The sequence below is a fragment of the Mchenga conophoros genome, linkage group LG16 (genome assembly GCF_057382185.1).
Source record: "Mchenga conophoros isolate Kocher_MC1m ecotype Shallow Benthic linkage group LG16, M_conophoros_male_GT1.1, whole genome shotgun sequence".
Classification (NCBI taxonomy): Eukaryota; Metazoa; Chordata; class Actinopteri; order Cichliformes; family Cichlidae; genus Mchenga; species Mchenga conophoros.
Genome location: NC_140541.1, coordinates 9,296,191 through 9,317,601, shown reverse-complemented (window position 1 = coordinate 9,317,601; position 21,411 = coordinate 9,296,191). Strand labels below are relative to the sequence as shown.

Here is a 21,411-nt window from a genome sequence, read left to right as displayed (position 1 = left end):
AAAGCATCAATATATATATAATAATGTAGATATTTTTAGGTGACGTTTTTTGATGAAAAGACACTTCCAGTGTGTCGGGGTAAAAACCAGTAACTAGACCTTTTTTTGTACTTGGGACGTCTGAAAAGCCAATCTCAAAAACACTGTCACACATCCACAGTGATGCAGATGATTGAATAACAAACCCAGACATCTTTGCAGGGTTCAAGAACATCTGTATTTGTTCCTTGAAATTGGAGCTCAAAGCATATTACTGGAAGCAATTCTGCAGAAAGTAGTTCCAGTGAAAACTGGGCTCCTGCCAGAACAGACGCCAGAAGCCAGAACATACTTATTTGTGTGTTATCAGTACTTTCAGCAGCTGTAGAGACTTGATAAAAGTTACTCTGTATTAAAGTGCCAGCGGTAGTGCCAGCGTGATATCAGGTGACTGGTTATATTTAACACTCCCAGTGATATCTCTGAGAAGACCAAAGTGAAATCAAGCTCATTTCAGCAGTTTAACCTTCCATGTCTACCTTTGAGTTTAAGCAGCTCGTCTCGGAGCTCGGGTCCTGCCAGCTGATGGATGCTGTCAGACGTGGGGTTCTTGTCGTTTAGCGACTCGTTGCTGGTGTTCACGACGGCGGTGCAATTCAGCAGAGCAATGTCACCAACACTGTGGGGAAAGAAAAACAATCTATTAAAACTATACAGAGTAAATACGAATGATATGGCGTATAAAAAAACCGTTGTGATGTCATTTTGCCAAAGATGTTGTAAAGGTTTTTTTTGCCATAAAACAATGTTTTGTATGAGTTTGTTATTCTGTATTTTCTAGGTGTGGAAATGTTTTGGACAAGGACGCAATTTTTGAATAGTTTGATGCTGTATGCAGCTACAGCAGATTTACAATGAAACAATAAAGATGCAATCTAAATGCAAACTTTGAGCTTCAATTCATGCGGCTGAAGAAAACTTTTATAACGTAACGCATTTTCAGTCAAAGTGTTTAATGTGCCCACATTCACTGAAGGGTTTCTTTTATGAATATCGGATAAAAGCACCGTACAGTATGTATGTCCTACACATACACATTAACTGGAGCAGGTATACTGGACTATAGCATGCATTATATTTTTAATCTCATCTCTCTCTAACAATATTTTGTATGGACAATCATGTTTGAGTCATCATACGTTTCCAACATCACCCCTTTTGGGAACACCGTTGTAGCTACATGGTTAAACAGAAGGCTAGTCTATCGTTGTTTTTGGTCTGAATTAGTATAAGTGAAACAAAGATATCCTGGGTATGTTGAAAGTGTTTCACGCTACAGGCTCCAGAGGTGCCAACATCAAAGGATCAGAAAGAGGAAATCTGCTATTTGGTAATGTCTGTGGGTTTGAAACTTTTTACAAAGAACAAAAAGAAAAAACTAATTCACTGGGTTTTTTAAAAAGTATTATTTGGGTAACTCATCCATTTGAGTACTGTGAGAATGATGTTTTTGCACAGTCACTTGGAAATAGAAGCTAAAAATCTGCACTTTATTGTTGCATTTTAAAAACTATTGTGTTGACACAGAGAGTTAAAATTATGAAAACTGTGCCACTGTCCGAACATTTCAACACCCAATTGAACTTCTACTGATGTTCATTATCCAAGTTGCTTTTTGTGACTTTTATTGACAGTCATCACCAGGCCCCAGTCACAGCACAGTGGTAACCAAAGACTTTTTCTTTACCTCTAACAGTAACAGTGACCGACGGATCAAACATACTGCAAACATTTAGACCTTGAAGACATTTGGCGAAACTTTAATGCTTATTTTAATACCTGAAGTCAACTCTTTGTTCAGAAGCCCTTCAGGTTGTGTTAGGAAAAAACAATGAGGAAATGCATGTGTTGACAGTGTTTGATCACAAGACATATTCAGCAACCAGGACCACGGAGGAAGAGTTGTGTATTTTTTTTGTTCAGCTCATTCCTCCTAGCTCAATTACAGATGAGTCACCAAATCAAGTCAAGCAGGATGCCTGCAAACAACAGTGAAACAGATCTCGTGCAAATCCCCTGTTCCTGTTTTGTCAAATGCTAGCTTCTGTATTAAGTCGTAGAGCAGATATATCCCAAACTAATGAAACGTCCTCTCCCCATTTATGAACAAAGTCATTTAACAACATATAGTACCAGGTGTGCGCTATCAGAGTATCCACGAAAAGCACAAGTTCATTTTAAAACAATAAAAATAGCAACACATTGACAGAGTTATATCATGACTATCACATAAATCAACAAACATTACTTACAGGAAGAGTAACATTGCTACAAGATTCTGTGAAGAACTTCAGTGTGATGATGCTTTGAGGTCCAATGACATTGACTCTGACATTTAAAACAACCATAAAGTAAATAAAATAGAATAATTTTTTCTTAATTACTCTATAAATGACTTTCTGTCAAAAGAAATGAGCCAACAGCTCTTTATCTATTTAATGAGACACTATTAAGACTTTCAATACCTTCAGATACCTTGCTTGGACTTTACTTTTTAACCACCATGGGTTTAAAAGTAAGTTTGAAAAAGTAGTGAAAGAATGAAAATCTAAGCTGTAGTCATATGGAACCTCTGATATTAGCTCAAAAATAGACCCCTTTGTAATTCTAGCTGCTGGAAGGTTTAAAAGCACCACTGCTCGAGGGTCAATTGCGCTCAAATCCTGGTCATGCTATTGTGGCAGGAATGTGCGTGCTCTTGATGACTGCTCAGGGGAAGGCTGGCACCACAACAAGGCTCCTAAAGAAAAACTGCTGCCAAGTCGGGCTCCACATAGTCATGCGTTTCTCTACAAAGAAGATTTACGAGGTTATGGACTCTGAACAGGTTTGTATGAGCACATGGACACACAAGCAGCATTTACTACTACTACTATATGATACTGCTAATATCAATACATTAATATTACTGCCCTTTTTTAGGATGTATCTAGGATCACACACTTTGCTTAAATGACAGATGATTGATAGCGATTACCAGAATACACAGATATGCATCCAAAAGTGTGTTTAGATTAAGCAGCCAAGTGCTCAAAGTCAGCCACTGTGAGTTGGGTTCTCTTTGGTTAAGGTGGGCGGGAATACACACTCTGACAGGTAAAAAGTGAAACTTTTGTGGGCATTGATCTGATTTACTGATAGTTTCGGTATGATTGGTCACTTTCACAAAAGCAATGACACACACAGCAGCTGTATCTTACTGCAAAGAGCAGATGTTAAAAAAAGAAGAAATTTAGTATGACATAGTTACAAAAAATACATCATATAGACCACCAAAACCAGTTAAAGCTACAAGTTAAATATACTTTCAAACTTTAGTTATTTCATTGTGACATTTTTGCTTGAATGACTATATGATTCTGTGTCTAAATGTGTAGGAAGAAACCGTGGCTGACGTTGTGACCTCTTATGAAAAAGACAGATTTCTACAGAGCAGCAACAATGTGAAGAAACAGCGTGACTCACAAGAGGATGATCTTGCGGTTGATATCTGGTCTGTAGGGGAAGGGTGAGGGGAAACTCTGGCTGAGCATGCTGTGGCTCCGGACCAGCCGTTTCTCCTCGCCATCATTGTCCAGCTGCTGCTGCCATGTGGGAAGAGTCTGGATATCCACAAACTGGGAGCGAGCACCCAGAGGATCCATCCCCATCTGGCACTACAAGCCTCGAGAGGATCACCAACTAGCTGGGCTGCAAGTACAAGATAAAGTCATTTGCCTATTTCCAGTGTCTCCCTGTGGCTTTGACAGACAAAAAAATAAAATAAAAATCTAGATGATTGTGGAAATGAACAGTGCTCGTTTGCTGTGCTTTTGAGAAGATCTGCATTTTGGTTTATTTTCACAGGTAATCAGTCTATCCTAGCTGTGATCGGGCCACAGGTCACCAGTATGTTGCAAGGCTAACACAGAAAACCTGACAACCCATTTATGTTCACATTTATGGCCACGTTAGGATCACTGATTGGCCTTAACCCCATAAATGACTCGGGGAGGAAGCTGGAGCACCCACACAAACACAAGGAGAACACAGAAAGGTGCAGGCAGGGAGAACTGGCAAAAATGACATTATCTTTGAAAGCTTGAAGGGTAAAAACAAAACCTATGATTTTGTTAAACATTTTTCAAGTATTGGATCTTTGTGCAAAACCCAGTTCAAGGGTGTTCCAGTCTCCTGGAGGTGGCTCTGGCCTCCAGAGACCTGTTTGGTGGCTATGAGGAGGACATTAGATCATCAAGAAGACCTAATAAGATCACTTAACAGAGCAGTTACCTAGCACATGAAAAATACATTCAGGTCTGAAATAAACTGTTTAGAATAAAGAAGTGTTTAAAAATTCAAACCTATAAGACTGAGATGTTATTTTTTTCTATGCAAATACATATGTAACATGCATCCTGTTAATCTATCTAATAAACTGATCTGTAGGAGTCTGTAATGGAGCCACATTTTTACTATGTCAGTGACCTACATAGGTTTTACTTATCTCCGGGTCTTCAGACAGTACAAAATATGCACGTGACTCTGAGTTCAACCTCACCGTTTGCAATACACAACTGTCAGACAGACAGCACTGCTGAGCTCGGCCAGCTGTTTTAACAGCACACATTTCAACCTGGCTTACTGAAACACTTACTGAACTCAGGAATCATTATTACAAATAAGCTTTCCCTGCAATGAAAAGTCAAGATGTTTGTCATGAAGCAGGTCTACGGATTAGAGAGTAGAAAACCAGCTGTCGATTCCCATTCCTAATAACGACCTGGAGTAAAGACGGACCTTACAAACTACCTGCACGGCTGCCACCAGTCTGATTCCAGACACACATATCAGACTGTCTCTGATTTACGGCGCCAAACTCAACAAGAAACCCTCATGTAATAACATTATCACCAGATAAAAGCTGGGCGCTTCATTGAATACACGTGTGACAGTAGTCCCTTTGTTCACACATGTAACACCATATAAACCCCAGCTCGAGATAAAACCATGTCATGAGCACGACAAAACTCGTAAGCCTTAAATAAGTTCGGTGTAACGCAGAAAGTTATTTTTAGTAAGCTGGTCGAGCTGTTTTTGTTTGTAATTGGCTGCTTTTCTTGCTGTTAATTTGTGGCAAATTGGATACTTTTACTTACTTTTTGTAAATTAAATAAGCAGTTTGAAGACATGGCATTTGGCATGTTACTACTCCATTAGCTCTTTAACAGCTGCATTTCATTAAAATAATCAAACACATGTGTGATAAGCATCCGTCACAAGAAATTAATCGTCTGTCTCTTACTAGGTAAACTTCTTTCTCTTCCGAAGCATTTCTATGTCAGGCCAGAAAAGCAATAGTCTCTTTATAAATCGATAAATAGTGCACTTTGGTCAGAGTGTTTCAGAAACCAAACAGACAGTTACCCACCTAGCAATGTATTTCCTTTACAGGGGTGATGTCACGCCAAAATTATAAAAGGAACAATTAATAAATCTTGACACGACACCATATAAAATCAAGACGTGATGTTCATCCTCAGGGTCCTCATACTAACAAGCACAAATACTGCAAATGCAGTCAAAAAGTAAGTTTCAAAGTGCCAATTACAAGGATTTGCACATTTAGCAACCATGCTAAGAGCTGATTGTTGCGGCGTAAAGTCTGGAGTATTAAAAGAAATCAACATCCCGTTAGGCATTTCAAAATAAACTTCTAGAAATGTTTTCATTTAACTACATTTCAAAAACTACATTTCATATAAGCATGACAACTACATTTTCCCATTTTCTTTGACCTAATTCGTTAATTTCTGAACATAAACGTGTCTGCTTGCATGTTTTGATCTCACTTATTACATTTATTTCTCAAGTTTCATTAATAAAGTGCTGTGGATGATTAAAAAACGTTTCTGCTAGGTGCTTGGATTAAACAAATCGAGTGACCTCCTGCATTTAAAAAAACCACCCAAAACATATACATATACCTTTCCTTTAATAGTGTACAAATGCACCTTGTTAAAGAATTTCTTCTGTTTTAGTCCCTCCTTTAGAAAAAGCCAGTTAGGACTCCATTAATTATGTGTTTCATTAATTTTATCATTATCAAGTAGTTAGTGAAAGTCTGTTCTCCCTCTCTCTATAGTGGCGGTCCCATGTATGTGTTACATGTTGGAATTACAAACGAAATACAATGCCATGTGACTATGATTATTCTGACCTTTCAACTATTTTTTAGAGTATGTTTAATGTACTTTTACTCTGTTCTTTATAGTTTTCTGTCATGTCTATACTCTCCTATTAAAATAGCACACGCTTTTGTTTTGTATAGGTTAGACAAACACTTTTCCGGTGCTATTCACGAGATCATTTTATTTTTCCGGTGCTAGTCAGCTGACTTAAAAAAACACTTCCGGTATGGTTGCTTAGGGATCACTGTGGAGTCACTTTATTGATGTAAACCGCAAAAATCATTGGCTCTAAGCCAGACGTCTCTGTCCAAAAATTAAACAAACAAAAACGAGTATCTGTAAAGAGCTAATATATTATTTTATTTTGGACTGTACATTCAAAAATGTATAAAATGTCTTTTTTTGGTATTGCAGTCAAAAGCAATAGAAAGAGCGCAATCGAGAAAACAGAGAAACAGAAAGGTTTCTTTGACTCGCAGTTCACTGCTAAAATCCTATCTAAATATTTTTAAAAAATATATATTTCCAATAGACTGTATCTGTGTGCATAGTTTTATAGGCAAACTAGCACTGCATGGTATTGTTTTAGTAACGATTTGTGATAGATTGGTTGGGTCTGAAACAGCAGCCGAAGTCAGGCACTTCAAGGTAGTTGCTAGTTGTCACACTTCAAAGGTAAGAGGACCAACATAGACGCTTTACATTGACGAAACAAACGCAAATGTTGTATATAACGTTTAGAGATATACATTTATGTCATGGTTACTTTTATTAAGTACAATTATCCAAGAATTGTTTTACCACGTGGGTCTAGTAACTGAGTATCATGCTTAGGCACACTCGATTTGGGTCAAATTTGTCTCCGGGCGGGCGGAGGTTGACGTTGTCGTGTTGAGTCAAATGCCAGAAGCGTAAACCGGCAACTCTGCCTGCAGTTTTGTGTACTAAAACGAACGTACCCGTATCTGCGAGGACTGATGTGCTATACCTTGCTACACGTTTACTAAGTAGTACGTATTTTTGGTGTATTATTTTAAAGCAGGATTTGCAAATTATGAGGAAAGGACATAAAACGAAGGAATAGACCAACAACACTGAATCGACACTGCAGAAATAAAGGCCGTAGTTCGACACATTATAAACAATACGAAAATACTTTACACCTCATTAATACGGAATAGCATACTAAGATCAGACATGTATTAAGTATGTAGTGTCTTATGCTGGTATAAAACAGAAAACCTTATTTTTGAAAACTGTGATATATTTAATACGCATACGTGGTAGATTATATATTCTAGATAGCAGGGACAAATTACAGCACAAATTAAACTATGCTATATAGATAAAGATTCGTCATTTTATTTCTGTAAATATCTATTAATATGTGGACTCTTGGGTACATTTGATATACAATGTATTTCGTCTTTGTTGTCATGATGGAAAGCATGCATTGTCAACGATGTTTCCATTTTTGTGGCAACATTTGCCAACAGTTGCACAAACAGAAAGCCAGGTCCTTAAAAAAGAGAGGGGTGCCCTGATTGTGCAAATGTGGTTTAGTACCAAAGTTTAAAATGGTTCATGTTTACAGCAGTGTTTATGTGTTTATGCCTCCTGTTGTATCTGGAAACTGGTTTTTCATATAAAAACTATTCACGATCTTCCCCACACTATATTGGAACATTTAGCACAGGAGGCGTCAAAGCCACTTTAGGATGACATGATAACTAATAACATGTGGGTGTAATGTTCAACTTTTCAAACAGTGTTATAAAGATAATAAAACAGTTTTCTGTATTATCTTCATGAAAATGTAGACTTCAATATCTAGCAGAACATGCTGAACTCTGAACTTGTCTTAAATTTATTCAGACATTATGTAGAATCAGGTGGAGCCAATCAAGCACTGAGTCTCTGTTTTTCTTCCGTAAAAGGTGTGCACAGTAAATTTTTCTCCTGTGCTCTGGTGTGAAACAGGATTCAGCATCACCTTAGCTGCTGGTCATGGGTTTGACCAAGCAGTACCTGCGCTATGTTGCCAGCGCCGTTTTTGGGGTCATTGGCAGCCAAAAAGCCAACATCACGTATGTGACCCTTCGAGGAGGGGAGAAGGGGCGCTATGTGGCTGTGGCTGCATGTGAACATGTTTTCATCTGGGATGTTCGAAAAGGAGAGAAGGTGAGGTTCAAGTGTGATTATAGCAATGCGACAACTCATATCCAGGTACACTTCCCTTCAGATTTTATCTGTTCTTATCTTTATTCTTGTCATCTCTGTGTGTGTAGGTCCTGATCCTGCAGGGTCAGAAACATGAGGTGACCTTTCTCTGCCCTTCACCTGATGGAGTTCATATTGCCGTGGGTTACGAAGATGGTGCAGTAAGAATCTTCAGCCTGCTGAACGGTGAGAGCAACGTCTCCTTCAACGGCCACAAGTCTGCAGTCAGCGTCATACACTATGATGCACTCGGGGCGAGACTTGTTACTGGCTCAAAGGTGAGTGTGGCAGGTTGTTCCTTGGTTTTGTTAAGTGTTGACGTGTTTCTAAACTCAACATCAAAGTGACAACAGTTACACGAAAATAAAGGTGTTAATATAAATGGAAGATAAATTGGAGGTTTGTTTGTTGAGTGGTTTACTTTGCCTTTAAAAATGCTTTTTTATTTTACAAGACGGACTGTGAGTTGCAAGGAATCACCTCAGTTAACTGTTTACTCCTCTCTTAGGACACAGATGTGATCGTGTGGGACATCATCAATGAGTGTGGGCTGTACAGGCTGAGAGGCCATAAAGATGTCATCACGCAGGCCCTGTTCCTGAGAGACAAGAACCTCCTCGTCACATGGTAGGACACCGTGATGTTTACATTGTGTCTCGTCTACTGGATTGTATATTTGAAATGGAGGTTTGAAAAGCTAATTGTGTGCTCTGCCCACCGTATAGCTCCAAAGACAGTTTTGTCAAGTGGTGGGACTTGGACACACAGCACTGCTTTAAGACTATGGTGGGCCATCGCAGTGAGGTGAGGTGCTTCTTTCTCTGCATTTAGTCCAAGTCCGTTTGTGGAATTTCTTCCCTTCTACATATTCCACACATGTATGACTAGGGCTGGGCCAGATATTGTTCACAATAAAACCCCAACAATCAGACAACCTCCTCTGAACTTGCCAAGAATGGAAAGAAAAAAACTCCCTTTTAATAGGAAGAAGGTTGCAGCAGAATCATATTCTAGCCTTCTGCCACGATTAAGATTTTGTAAAAGGGAGCTACTTCAGCAACCTCTAACAAAGTGTGATGCTTTACAAAATGTGCAAGAAAACGCTTCCTGGTGACGATGGAAACAACAAACTTGAGGCAAAAACACACCATCAAGTACAACCAGGCTATGAAGGAGGAGATGCTAACAGCTGATGATGTGCAACCCAACATTAAACAAATGACTCACCTGAGCAACACTGGAGCACTTGCTACTTACACTCCATATAACAAGAAGCACAAACAGTGGATGGAAATTACTGATGCAATCTCCTGGTGCTAAAGGAGGAATTTAAGTAACTGGTTAAAAAGGTCGACCACATAGTACCAGAGAAAATACTAGCTGGCCTGCTTTTGTGCTTACATTGGACTTATGCTGCGTCACTGCATGTAATGCTGTGTCACTGCTATTGGGCTATAATGTGGCTGCTGCTGGCAGTAGATTCACATTTTGAATTGGGTAGTCTATCTCTAATGACAGTAACTCATCACAAGAACAGCATGTTTAATACCTTTTCTTTTGTTTGCACTAATAAACACTGCTGGCTGCAAGCTGCACTCATTGATACAGCATTTATTGAGTATTTTTTGTTCTTTAGTGTCAGAAATATCATTATTGCACATTTCCTTGACATCTTGTGATAGCATTTTGAGGTAATATCACCCACACTGAAGCTGCAGCGCACAGTGTGGTTCCAAACCTGCTCTGGCATTAACCTCAGGACAAAAACTGTGAACTGGGAGCTTCATGGCAGGATTTTCCATGGCCAAGCAGTTCCTGTAGGTGTACTGTGCAGTACTTTGGTCCATATAGTGGAGCTCTTGTGACTAGCTGCTTTCACTGGAAGGAAATGGGGATTATAAGAGACTTTCCACTGGAATTTTAATGTTTTTCCTAGATTATTAAGATGACTCGATGTTTTTGTTTTAAATGTGTGTGTGTATGTTAGGTTTGGGGTATGGTGTTGCTGAGCCAGGAGAGTAGGCTGTTGACGGGCTCTGCAGACAGTGAGCTTCGAGCCTGGGACATCAACTACCTGGAGGAGGTGAGAAAGGACTCAGCTGAGCACTTTTTTCTCTTCCTCCCCCAACTGCCCTTTACTGAAAAAAGACAATCAGAGAGAAAGCAAACAGTTTTTCTTGAGATCCTGGAGTCTCTCCCCTAATGTGCGATGCTTTACTTTCTATGAAGATGTCATGTTTTGCTTTTAGTAGTCTTTCATTTCCCTTTTGTATTATTTTGCCTGTAATTTTACACAACACGGGCACTTTTTTTTTCAATTACATTAAATTTGTTATTGAAGTTAATCAGATCCTTATTAACTGTAGGTTTTGGCTCTAAAAACGATATTAATGGAGTTGTTGTAAGGTCGTAAAACTCTGTCTGGTCGCGTCCTGCGCAGGCAAAAGCTGAGGGTGAGCCTACGGTGAAGAAGGGAAAAACTCTGTTGGTTGATGATGATGAAGAAGACAATAAAGAAGACGTGGATGAAAGCCTTGAAGAGGTAAAGTAGCATTCATTACAGTGAGGGTAAAATGATTCAAATGCTCTGCATGCATCTACTTTGTAGTGGAACGTCATTCTTTATTAAGCAGTGTAGGTCTCAGAAGGATAAAGTCAGTGCACTGCCACATTTTTGTGCTGTTGATTCTTTTTTTTCTAATGTTTCACAGTTGTTAATAGTTCCAATTATTCAACACCATCTTCAACTAGAGTATTTTTGTAAATTAAACCAAATTCTCTCTTTAACATTTATTCTTTCTTTTTCTTTTTGGGCAGCGCATCCTATCTTGTGAAAAGGCCGGCTCCATCCTGAGAGAAGCTAGAGATCGCGTCGTCTCACTGACAGCAGACCGCCACGCCAGAGTCATCGCCTGCCACGTTAGTACTGAAGCATCTTACAGCTCCTTGTGACTCTGCATGATGTCTGGAATACACAGTATTTATATGTGGGTTGAATGTAATGCTTGCTCGGTGCAGTTTGAGCCCACTGAGACCTGCTGTAGTCATGCTGTAGTATGTGTTTCTTCTTTCACTGGTAGCTTTTAGGCACTCATCAGTAGTAAGGTCGTCTTGTGGCTTTTAGTCAGTGTCGCTAATGTAATGTGAAAGAGATCATTCTGACATCACTAATGTATGTCAGTTCACAACCTGCTGTAATTGTCTGTATATTCATTTGTTTTCTGATCACATGACCTGATGGTTAAATGCGATTAAGAATAGTTTCAATGGTTTTGTTTTGTTGGTCAGACTGATTGCTGAGTTATTTCCTCCTATACAGTCACACTGCCCGTCAGCATTTGCCTGACAATCAGCTGTAATTTAAACATTGCACATACTAGTTTAAATGCCTTTGTGTTTGTAAACTAATTTTCTAGCTAAAAGCGATTGATGACACACATTATGCCGTCTATGTCTTTCAGGGCAACGACTCAGTCCTGGAGCTCTTCACTGTGCTGTCAGAGGAAGAAGTGCAGAAAAAAATGACAAAGAAGCTGAAGAAAGCCAAAAAGAAGGCCACCAAGTAAGCGCACATGTATTCTGTTCTTTGGAATATTTGCACATTGACTGTTACTGTTACCACCGCACAACCAGCGCTAGTTTTATCAGCCAGACATTCAGATACTGAGGTGGACAAATTTACCAAAGACAATTAAACGCGTGTATTTCTGCTCTCTTCTGAGAAAGCTTCATATGAATGTCGCTAATATAACTCCAGTACTGACACCACCTATCTTGACTACTTCTAACACACTGATGTCAGTGGAGGTGGAAGGACAAGTGCTAGTGCTGCTGCCTAAATGATTAGTTTCAGCTTTTTTGTTATTGTTGATCTCCCTTTGAACTGATGATTATTATCCCTGCTCTCTGCAGAGCTCAGGAAGCTTCAGGTGAGGAGACAGAGGAGCCCGTGGTGAAGAGGATGCTGAAGGACGAGATCATCAGACTAACAAACATCAAGGCATCTTCCAAGATCAGGTCAGTGCAGCGAATTATGCTCTCTCTAAGATTTTGAAACTTAGGTCCAGATAGCATCCGAATAAATGTTAAAATGAATTTTCTTGTTTCAAATCTAACTTTTCAAACATTTTGAATTCACTTTGCTGCCGCTGTTTGTCTCTTTATCTGTGTTGATCCAGTGACCCTATTTCTAAACATTAAGCCACAGTTACCTGTAGGAGATCATGAATTTCCTCTGATCATGGTTGTTGTGTGCATTGCCACCACCTGCTGGACATTGAAGTAAAAGCGGAGCATGCAGGAATGAAGTATTATAAACTGCTCTAATCGGCCTTACATTGCAGTACAATTCCAGACAACTAACAGTATTTAGTTCCTTGAATAATTTCATAGGATGAAATAAGGCTAATTCATGTAGAAAAATAACAAAATGAAGATTCATGTCATTTAAAAGCACAAGTTCTTACCACCTGACAATAGTGGTGCTGCACAAGATTTACAAATAGAAATAAATATAAAATATAAATTTTGCAAAGTGGAAAAAAAAACATTTAGACTTCTTATTCAAGTAAGTACAGATCAGGACACAATTATTAACCCTCCTATGAAAACAGCAAGTTTTTAAGTTAAACAGGGCAAAGAGTATTTAAGATAGCTTTTTCAAACATCAACATAATTTTGTCCTTATATGTAAATAGCTCAAATTGTGTACAAGTTGTTGATCTAAATATATCTGAAGTACCTGAATTATGTAGGATGGCACTTTCCAGAATTAGAAAGGTTGTGTCTGGCTCCTCTCTTATTTACACAAGGGGGCGCCACAATAAATGGAACCACATATTTGACCTGATGCATCCCTCCCAGGTACTTGTGTCACAAGTCAGGGATCTTCGCTAGCCACGCTCTTCGGAATCAGGGGTCTGTTCACATGTACACACCATCCATGTCCTCTGTCCCCTCTCAGGTGGGTGGACTGCCTGTCATGTGCAGGTGGTGAGCTGAAGGTGGCTCTGCTGCTCCAGAATAACACAGTTGAGACCTACAGCCTGAAGACCTCACACAAGACCCCCGTAGCCGATAAAACGGCTCGCCTCACACTCGGGGGACACCGCACAGATGTGCGCACACTGGCCTTCAGCTCAGACAACCTGGCTGTCCTCTCCGCCTCCGGAGACACCGTCAAAGTTTGGAACAGGTAACACCAGTTTAGATGCAGCACGTCCTGAAAGGGTCTTATAATTAGATTCATTTTGCTGCATTCAGTGAAAAAGCTCTTGCTTCATTGGTCATTGTCTTCTAACTGTCCTGCCCACTGTGACAGATCCACTCTGCAGGTGATTCGCACCATGGCCTGCGAATACGCCCTCTGCTCCCTCTTTGTGCCTGGAGACCGACAGATAATCCTGGGAACGAAGGTATGTGGACACACTGAGTCATTCAGACACTCTGTCCAAGGCTTACAGTCAGTTTCAACCACTGTTCTCTATAAGTTATTGATGTGTCGGTGATTTAGTGGATTTGAGCGTGTAGATGTATTTCTTTCTGAATCCTGTAATCTAATGGCAACCATTTGGAAGAGAGAATATTGCTCCTTACAAAGTTGTAGACTTTCTTGTAGTCAAGATTGTGTTTTGTTCTTATTAGAGTGGGAAGCTGCAGATCTTTGAGCTGGGTTCAGGAAGCCTTCTGGAAACTGTAGATGCCCATGATGGAGCTGTGTGGTCAATTTGCCTGGCCCCAGATCAGGTAAACCTCACTGTACTCAGCTTGTGTGTCTGAGTGTTTTTCACACCCAACTTATCCTTTCCATAAACTGATTTTTTTTTTTAAAAATCGAAGTCCGAAGACTGATTTGATTTGTTTTTTATTTGTGTGTGTTTCCTTTAGAGGGGGATTATCTCAGGAAGTGCAGATAAGACTGTGAAGTTCTGGGAGTTTGAGCTGGTAAAGGACAAGGAGACGAGCCAGAAGTGAGTTTATTTTGTTCAATGTTCAGGATCGATGTGGTAGATTTTCAATGATCTCATAGGACCCTTAACACCTGGAATAAAGTGGTCAGGTTCAGCATAAGCTTGAAACTACTGAGGAGCTACATGTGTGTATATATAGGATCGATTAACATAATAAATAAAATGCTTATTTTTAATATTTTTTAAGCGTTTGCAGACAGTGACTGCCTGATGGCCAAAACTCACCAAACAAATCCTCTCTAAATACTTTGTCAGCGCTATTAACACAACTGCCTGTGGTTGTGGTTCCAGTCATCTTTGTAGAAATAGACCAAGTCTGAGCAGACCTGACATTCCCATACATTACATGGCCTCTGTTTCAATCAACTCTCCATATTGTCAATCTGGTTGATCTTAATATTTAAATAGACTTTGCAGTGAATCTGCTGTGTGTGCGTTTTTTTTTTTGTTGTTGGTTTTTTCCATGAAGTCTTCTCTTTAACATAATCTCACAGCAGTTTGTAGCCACAGCCTTCATGCTACTGCTTAATGTTACTGGACACAAGTTTTACATTTTTTTCTTGTCTCTGAACACGACTTCTCGTCATGTCCACTCTTATCAGTTCTGATTTGTGTTCATGTACATTAAATTAATATTTTCAGCCTTTAAAAGGGGGGGAAAGGTCCACATTTGGATGCTGAAGAGGAGATGGATGAGTGAATGTGTAGTTTTGCAGACTCAGGAGGTCCCTGAGACTGTGTCAGAAAAGGCGTCCTGTCTAAATCAGTCCCAATTAGAGTACGCAGATCCATCTGCTGCGTTGAGCCCTTGGAAAGTAAGGGAAGAGCCCAAAGTATTGTGTGTCATTATTGTGTGTCAACATAGCTGACACACAGTTAATGCAATAGTTTTCTTCAACTCAAGACTCCTGCTATAACCTGGAGATGCTGGAGATGCTCTTTTGGACGGTGTGCATGTAAAACAATAAGAATGTGTCCAGTAATATCTGGCCCTAACTGCCTAATTTACTATTCCTGTTATTTGCAGTAGGTGCAATATGAAACATTGCTATATATGGTGAAAGCAGTGATGTTGAAAACTGTGTTATTGCATCACGACTTACCTGCAGAGTTGTTGTGTGTGTGTGTTTGTGACTCAGACGGCTGACAGTGAAGCACAAACGCACTCTGCAGTTGGAGGAAGACGTTCTCTGTGTGAAGTTTTCTCCTGACCACAGACTGCTGGCTGTCTCTTTGTTAGACTGCACAGTCAAGATCTTCTACACAGACACACTTAAGGTAGGCTCGACATACAAGATTCGACTTAAATTTATATTTACCGCACACTGGCTTCATGTCACTGTTTACATCATATCTACACATTCTTCCTTTTGCTGCTCCAGTTCTTCTTGTCTCTGTATGGACATAAGCTGCCTGTACTTTGTCTGGACATCTCACACGTGAGTACTGTTGAGATATTAAAATTATTAGCTGCAAGACTCACTTCAGCCCAGAGTCTTCCTGACTCTGACCTTGTGTGTCTCTTAACCAGGATAGCACAATTATTGCCACTGGCTCCGCCGACAGAAACGTGAAGATCTGGGGTTTGGATTTTGGCGACTGTCACCGCTCCATGTTTGCTCATGACGACAGGTACTGGCCAGCACAGACCCAAACCAAACAGTCAGAGGTTCAACTGGAAATAAAAGAGATTTTTACTCAGTGATGAAGTCATCTACGGGGCAGTTTAGCTTCCAACCGTGACTTCATCTCTGTGGTTAGAGACTCTGATCTGTGTCCTGTTAACTTCACACCAGCTGCTCTTTCATCTGCACGCTCCTCTGGTTTCTCATGGACCATCTCAGTTTCTGTGCTTGATGATTTCTTTTCGTTTGTTAATTAATTTTTGATTAAATGTGATTTTTCTTTCACTTTTTTTCTAATTTCCTTTGAAATGTGTTGTTGTGTAATATTCTTTCCTGTCTCCTTGTTTGAAATTGATCTAAATCTGCTTTGTCTCATAATTTCTTTCCTCTGTTTTCTCTTTGCAGTGTCATGTTCCTTCAGTTTGTTCCCAAGACTCATTTGTTCTTCACAGCAGGGAAGGACAAGAAGATCAAACAGTGGGACGCAGACAAGTTTGAGAACATCCAGACACTTGAGGTAACAGCTTTCCCCACGCCCACCGCTCGAAAAATGAAAAGAACATTTTTTTATTCAGAGTGAAGTCAGTTAAACTTCTACGATATTAATCTGGTCGGTTAATTTAATTGTTAATTAGTTTCAGCTCCTTTGGTGTTAATGAAATTGACAGAAGATGCACTAGAGGGGTAACAATGAGACAATCCCCAAAACAGGAATGGTTTGGCAGGTGGAGGCCGCTCACATCTTTCCCTTTTCATCTTTTCTGACTGTTTCTTTTCACTAGTTTTGCATTTGGCTGGTTGTCAGTGTCACTGCCGGTAGCATGAGGTGATACCTGGACCCTATCAGATCCTCCAGGATGCCACATCAATACGTTTGTGATGCGCAAATGAAGCAGTGTTTAACCATGTCATCAGCTGTTTTAAAAATAGGTTAATTCATTCAAAGCTTTGTTTCATTGACATCTGGTGGTGAAATAGGAGACAGCAAAACAATGTCTCAGTCGTGCAGCTGAGTAACGAGGGTTTGTATGAATGATAGAAATACAATTTGGGGAAGATGGATTGATTGGGAAGATGATTCTGTAAACTGATGTAGGAGTTGGAAGTAGGTGTGCCTGTGTAACTAGGGTAACTAATCCAAACTACACCTCATTCATGAGCTACGCAGAAATGGCATTGGATTTATTCCTCACAGAAACACACAGATCAATTCTGAGTGATCAATTTTCTACTTAGATTAAGTTCACACTTCTTATTTATTTATTTTTTACTTTTCAAATACCAGACTGTCATAGAACACATAGGTACACAGAAATGATAATCTTTTCTTTTTTCTGTTTTATAGCATACAAAAACATAGATGGCATGAATACATGAATACCCCCCACTCCCCCCCAATAATGTTACAGAAAAATGAATTAACCCATCCAAAAAATAAATAAATAAATTAAAATAAATAAATAAATTTATATAGACTTCAGCTGGAAATCTAATTTGTAACCTACGATGTAACCGGAAACGGGTTATAACCCTACGCCATAACCAGACAACGAGTGTTATGCCGTAGGGTTCAAAGGGGTTTTATCTTAAATCAGGAATTAATTCATAATCTAATTTTTATAGCACTCCACCCAGTAGCTGTTGATACTTGGTCTTTCCTATTTGATTTTGTTTTTGTAGCTGCCCCACATTTCTTACTGCTCAGCTTCATCATTTTACATTTTGAACGTTGCCACTACGCTACGTTGTAACACTGAACGTCCTCTTTGAATCACAGGGCCACCATCGGGAGGTTTGGTGTCTGGCCATCAGCCCAAACGGAGACCACCTCGTGTCGTCATCTCACGACAAGTCCCTGCGTCTCTGGGAGAGGACGAGGGAGCCCATCATCCTGGAGGAAGAAAGGGAGATGGTGAGGTGGAGGACAGGGCCCACAAAGATGATGTTACAGTGGTTGACATAAACACCTAAACACCGCCTCCTTTTTGTGTCGATAGGAGCGAGAGGCAGAGTTTGAGGAGAGCTTGGCTAAAGGAGATGCACCTGTGGTGAGTGCTTAGTTTTCAGCTTCTACACTTAGTTGCTGTTATGTTGGATGAGTGATGCATTTATACGTTCTGCTTCTCAGGTACCGGGAGAAACGCAAGGAGAGGCAGCACCTGCTGGCAAGAAGACTGTGGAGACAGTCAAAGCTGTGAGTTCTCTTCAGTAATTAGCTGAGTTATTATCTGCACTCAAAAAGTATTTATGGCCAAAATGAAAACTTTAAGTAATCTGATTACATGTAAATTTTCTGTGTAATTGTATTCCATAAGTAGGATTGTAAAGTGTTCAATTTAACGGACTTTGGTCAAATGAAATTTACTTGATTGGTACACATTCAGTTTTTATCAAGCATATTTTCTTTAATAATTAATTAATTGAATAAATCCTTGATGATTTTCTATATTTCAGTTGCCTTTTACTAAGAATTATTCTTCATATTTATGAGGGTCAAAAATCAGAAGCCTTCTTTGTTGATCTTTTCCCTGTTTGTGCGATTTTTTTTTTTCGATTTTTTTTGCAGGCTGAGCGAATCATGGAGGCTCTGGAGCTTTATAAAGGGGAAACAAGGAAGATGGAAGAGCACAGATATGCCTGTGAGAGCGCAGGCAAAGAGGTTGAGTCATGATTTCAGTTATTCTACTTTTGCTGTGGGGTAGTGCAGTAAAAAGGCATTTTTTTGTTTTATCAATGCTCAGCTGATTCTGAGCAGAAATCATTTTTCCAGCAGCTGCAAATGCAGTGATGTGAGGAAGAGGTCAAACACCATTACCTTAGTTTTTAAGTTCCTCCCTTCAAGGTCATCTTCCTGTGCACTTCTGGACCACCCTGAGTGGTGATGCTGTTTTTGGAAGGCTCCACTGGAAGTCCTGCTCTGTCCACTTACAATAGGGCATTTGAAAAATCACCATGGAAACTACCCTACTTGCTAAATTTAGCTCTGTGCGCTTACCAGAGTGTAGTTTAAATTGATGAGTCACATAGTTGTGACCGGGCACCTGTGGCAGATCCACAATGACTTTCAGGGAGTCATGTAAATACTGGCAGAAGCACAGACTTGGGTCCAGATGTGCAGGAGAAGATCAAAGGGCACATCAGAGAAGTTTAAATCAGGTTTTTTGTTTTTTAAAAAGCATCACAGGTCACATTAAACAGTTCATCCTCTTTTGCAGCTTCCTCCACCGCAACCCAACCCTATCCTCGTGGCCTTTGGAAATGTTTCGGTAAGAGAAACAGAGTTATGAACAATAAATGTCTTCATACTGAGATCACAAATAAACCTTGTTTTCAGCTCAAGCTATAAACTCAATCTGTCTCTGCCCCTCTTTAAGCCCTCCCGCTACGTTTTAGATGTGATAAAGAAGGTCAGATCGAGGTAAGATTCAAGCGAATGATGTGAAGCTGATTACCATCTGCCTACACTGTCCTGTGCATTTAAATACACTCAGATTTTTTTCTTTTTTACGTTTTTTTGTGATCATCAGTGAGCTGGAGGTTTCTCTGCTGGTGCTGCCTTTTCCTTATGTCCCCGAGCTCCTGAAACTCTTCAACAGTTACATCCAGCAGGGCCTGGAGGTGGAGCTGGTCTGCCGCTGCCTGTTTTTCCTTCTCAAGTGAGACGTGCTTTATTATGGTTGTCTGTTTTATAGTCAGATTTAATCTTTGGGCAGTTGAGTGGTGACTCAGGAGTCTGGGATCTGCATGAAAATTTTAAACAACAAAAGATTTAAAACATAAATTTAAAAAACGAATTAACATAAGAATGGTGGGTTTTTTAGGTGTTATGAAGCTCATTTCAATGATCAAACGTTTTAACGAAACTAAAATGTTGAGAAAATGCAGATTATTCAAAGGCGCTATAAGAACAGGAAGCCGAGGCTACAAATTTGAATGGGCTCAACAAAAATGAATAATTAAAGATTGGAAAACATCGCCCGATGAGATGAGGATCAGGTTCTTCTGTGACACATGGATGAAACGGACATGAAAACGTGGATCCATATGTCCTTCTTTCAACAGTTCAGGTTGCAGGTAGTGGATGGAGGATATTTTCATGGCACACTTAAAAGCACAGCCTACCTGAGTATTGTTGCTCACCGTTAACATCACTTTATAACTGCAAGTGATGATCTTCTGATGGCTGCTTCCAGCAGGATAACACACCATGAATAACACTCGCAAGGTGCACCTAATAAAAGTGTTTTGTTTATTTCTAGGATCCATTTTGGTCAGATCTCCAGTAACCAGATGCTGCTGTCTGTCATCGATGAACTACGGACCAATACACTCTCAAAAGTGCGGGAAATCAGAGTAAGTGACATCTGAGTGGAAGGGAGCGGGACCGAGCAAAGCTTTTTGGCGTTTAACCGATTGTTGCTTCTATTCTCTCTCCACTTTCCTTCTTTCAGGATGTGATGGGTTTTAACAGTGCAGCCCTGCAGTTCCTCCAGCGGGAGATCGAGAGCAAAGAGGACGTCATGTTCTTTGCCGACGCTACAGGTCGCCTGGAGGAGAAGAAGAAAAAGAGGAGGAAGAGGGAGAGGGCCGTCTTGACCATTGCTTGAATTATAATGAACATTTTGGATTGTTTTCGTATAAACGTCCACTCTCCACCCCATTCTGCTTTATTCCAGGAGTGGACTAGATGCCTCACACTGTTGCTTTTTATATGTTATTAAATCCTGAACTAATGTAACAAAGTGTTATTCAGTGGCAAGCTTCTTTTCCCAAATAAACTACGAGGTTTTCTCACAGTACTTGGAAGTTTTATGGGCGGGGGGGCTTTCAAAACAAATAAATCCTTGGTGGCAAAGAGAAACGTAGCGTGGATTCTCAGCATTTCCTTGTGTTTCCTCAGGTTTCTATAAAATTCATTCAAATATAGTTAAACTTTAAATAGATTCAGGTTTAAAGTAGCACTAGTACTCCATTCATGCTCGCCACAAACACAAAAGGACATGTATGATTTAAGCTGGTTTCTGATCTACAAGCCCAAGGGGAGCAATTCAGGCCCGGAGCCAAAACAAGGCCAAAGATTGTCTGGACGTGGCAGTCGTTTTGAAAGATGTCAGAGACTACCTGAGCTCCAGACCACCTGGGTGTTACCACCCTGCCCCACAGAGCAAGTCCCCTGATTCCAGTTGGCCTCAGTGCAGCCAGCCACTACAGAAATTAGGGAGATGTGGCTTGACTTTATAGCCCCAGTAACCTATCCTTGATTTATTACCCCAAGGCCTGGTAGATGGGGTAAGTATAATTCATAGCATGGGAGAAAAATCTTGGTTTCCAGTTCTGTGAGCTGCACAAATGTGAACAGCGTAGGTTTGTTGAATGCTTTCTAATCTT

At 40.0% G+C, this 21,411-nt stretch overlaps 2 protein-coding genes across 7 annotated transcripts in view; one reads left to right on the top strand and one right to left on the bottom strand.

The window, feature by feature from the left end:
- Positions 1–5,694, bottom strand: part of gdap2 (ganglioside induced differentiation associated protein 2) — a 37,074-nt gene extending 31,380 nt beyond the window's left edge. The window contains exons 1-3 of one of the 4 annotated variants that reach the window (XM_085249636.1): positions 5,450–5,694; positions 3,505–3,729; positions 519–658 (exon numbers count right to left, since the gene is read on the bottom strand). In XM_085249636.1, the coding sequence (XP_085105762.1) occupies positions 519–658; positions 3,505–3,689 (325 nt within the window). In that variant the 5' untranslated portion in view covers positions 3,690–3,729; positions 5,450–5,694. The other 3 variants (XM_085249638.1, XM_085249637.1, XM_085249639.1) reach the window with 3 other exon arrangements.
- An 814-nt stretch (positions 5,695–6,508) lies between these two features.
- On the top strand, positions 6,509–20,819 carry wdr3 (WD repeat domain 3). Of its 3 annotated transcripts, none has more exons than XM_085249953.1 (27): positions 6,509–6,884; positions 8,147–8,390; positions 8,498–8,707; positions 8,938–9,056; positions 9,155–9,233; positions 10,417–10,512; positions 10,870–10,971; positions 11,247–11,348; positions 11,891–11,991; positions 12,342–12,446; positions 13,393–13,623; positions 13,750–13,843; positions 14,073–14,174; positions 14,316–14,398; positions 15,538–15,676; positions 15,781–15,837; positions 15,930–16,030; positions 16,429–16,540; positions 17,801–17,935; positions 18,021–18,071; positions 18,152–18,217; positions 18,590–18,682; positions 19,239–19,289; positions 19,398–19,441; positions 19,551–19,679; positions 20,283–20,376; positions 20,475–20,819. In XM_085249953.1, the coding sequence occupies exons 2-27, from the start codon at positions 8,217–8,219 to the stop codon at positions 20,628–20,630; spliced, it is 2,826 nt and encodes a 941-aa protein (XP_085106079.1). In that variant the 5' UTR covers positions 6,509–6,884; positions 8,147–8,216; the 3' UTR covers positions 20,631–20,819. The 3 variants fall into 3 exon arrangements, with proteins under 3 accessions (XP_085106079.1, XP_085106078.1, XP_085106080.1); XM_085249952.1 differs by having other exon boundaries at positions 6,510–6,884; positions 8,190–8,390; XM_085249954.1 differs by lacking the exon at positions 6,509–6,884 and adding an exon at positions 7,128–7,219 and having other exon boundaries at positions 8,190–8,390.
- The last annotated feature ends 592 nt before the right edge of the window (positions 20,820–21,411 follow it).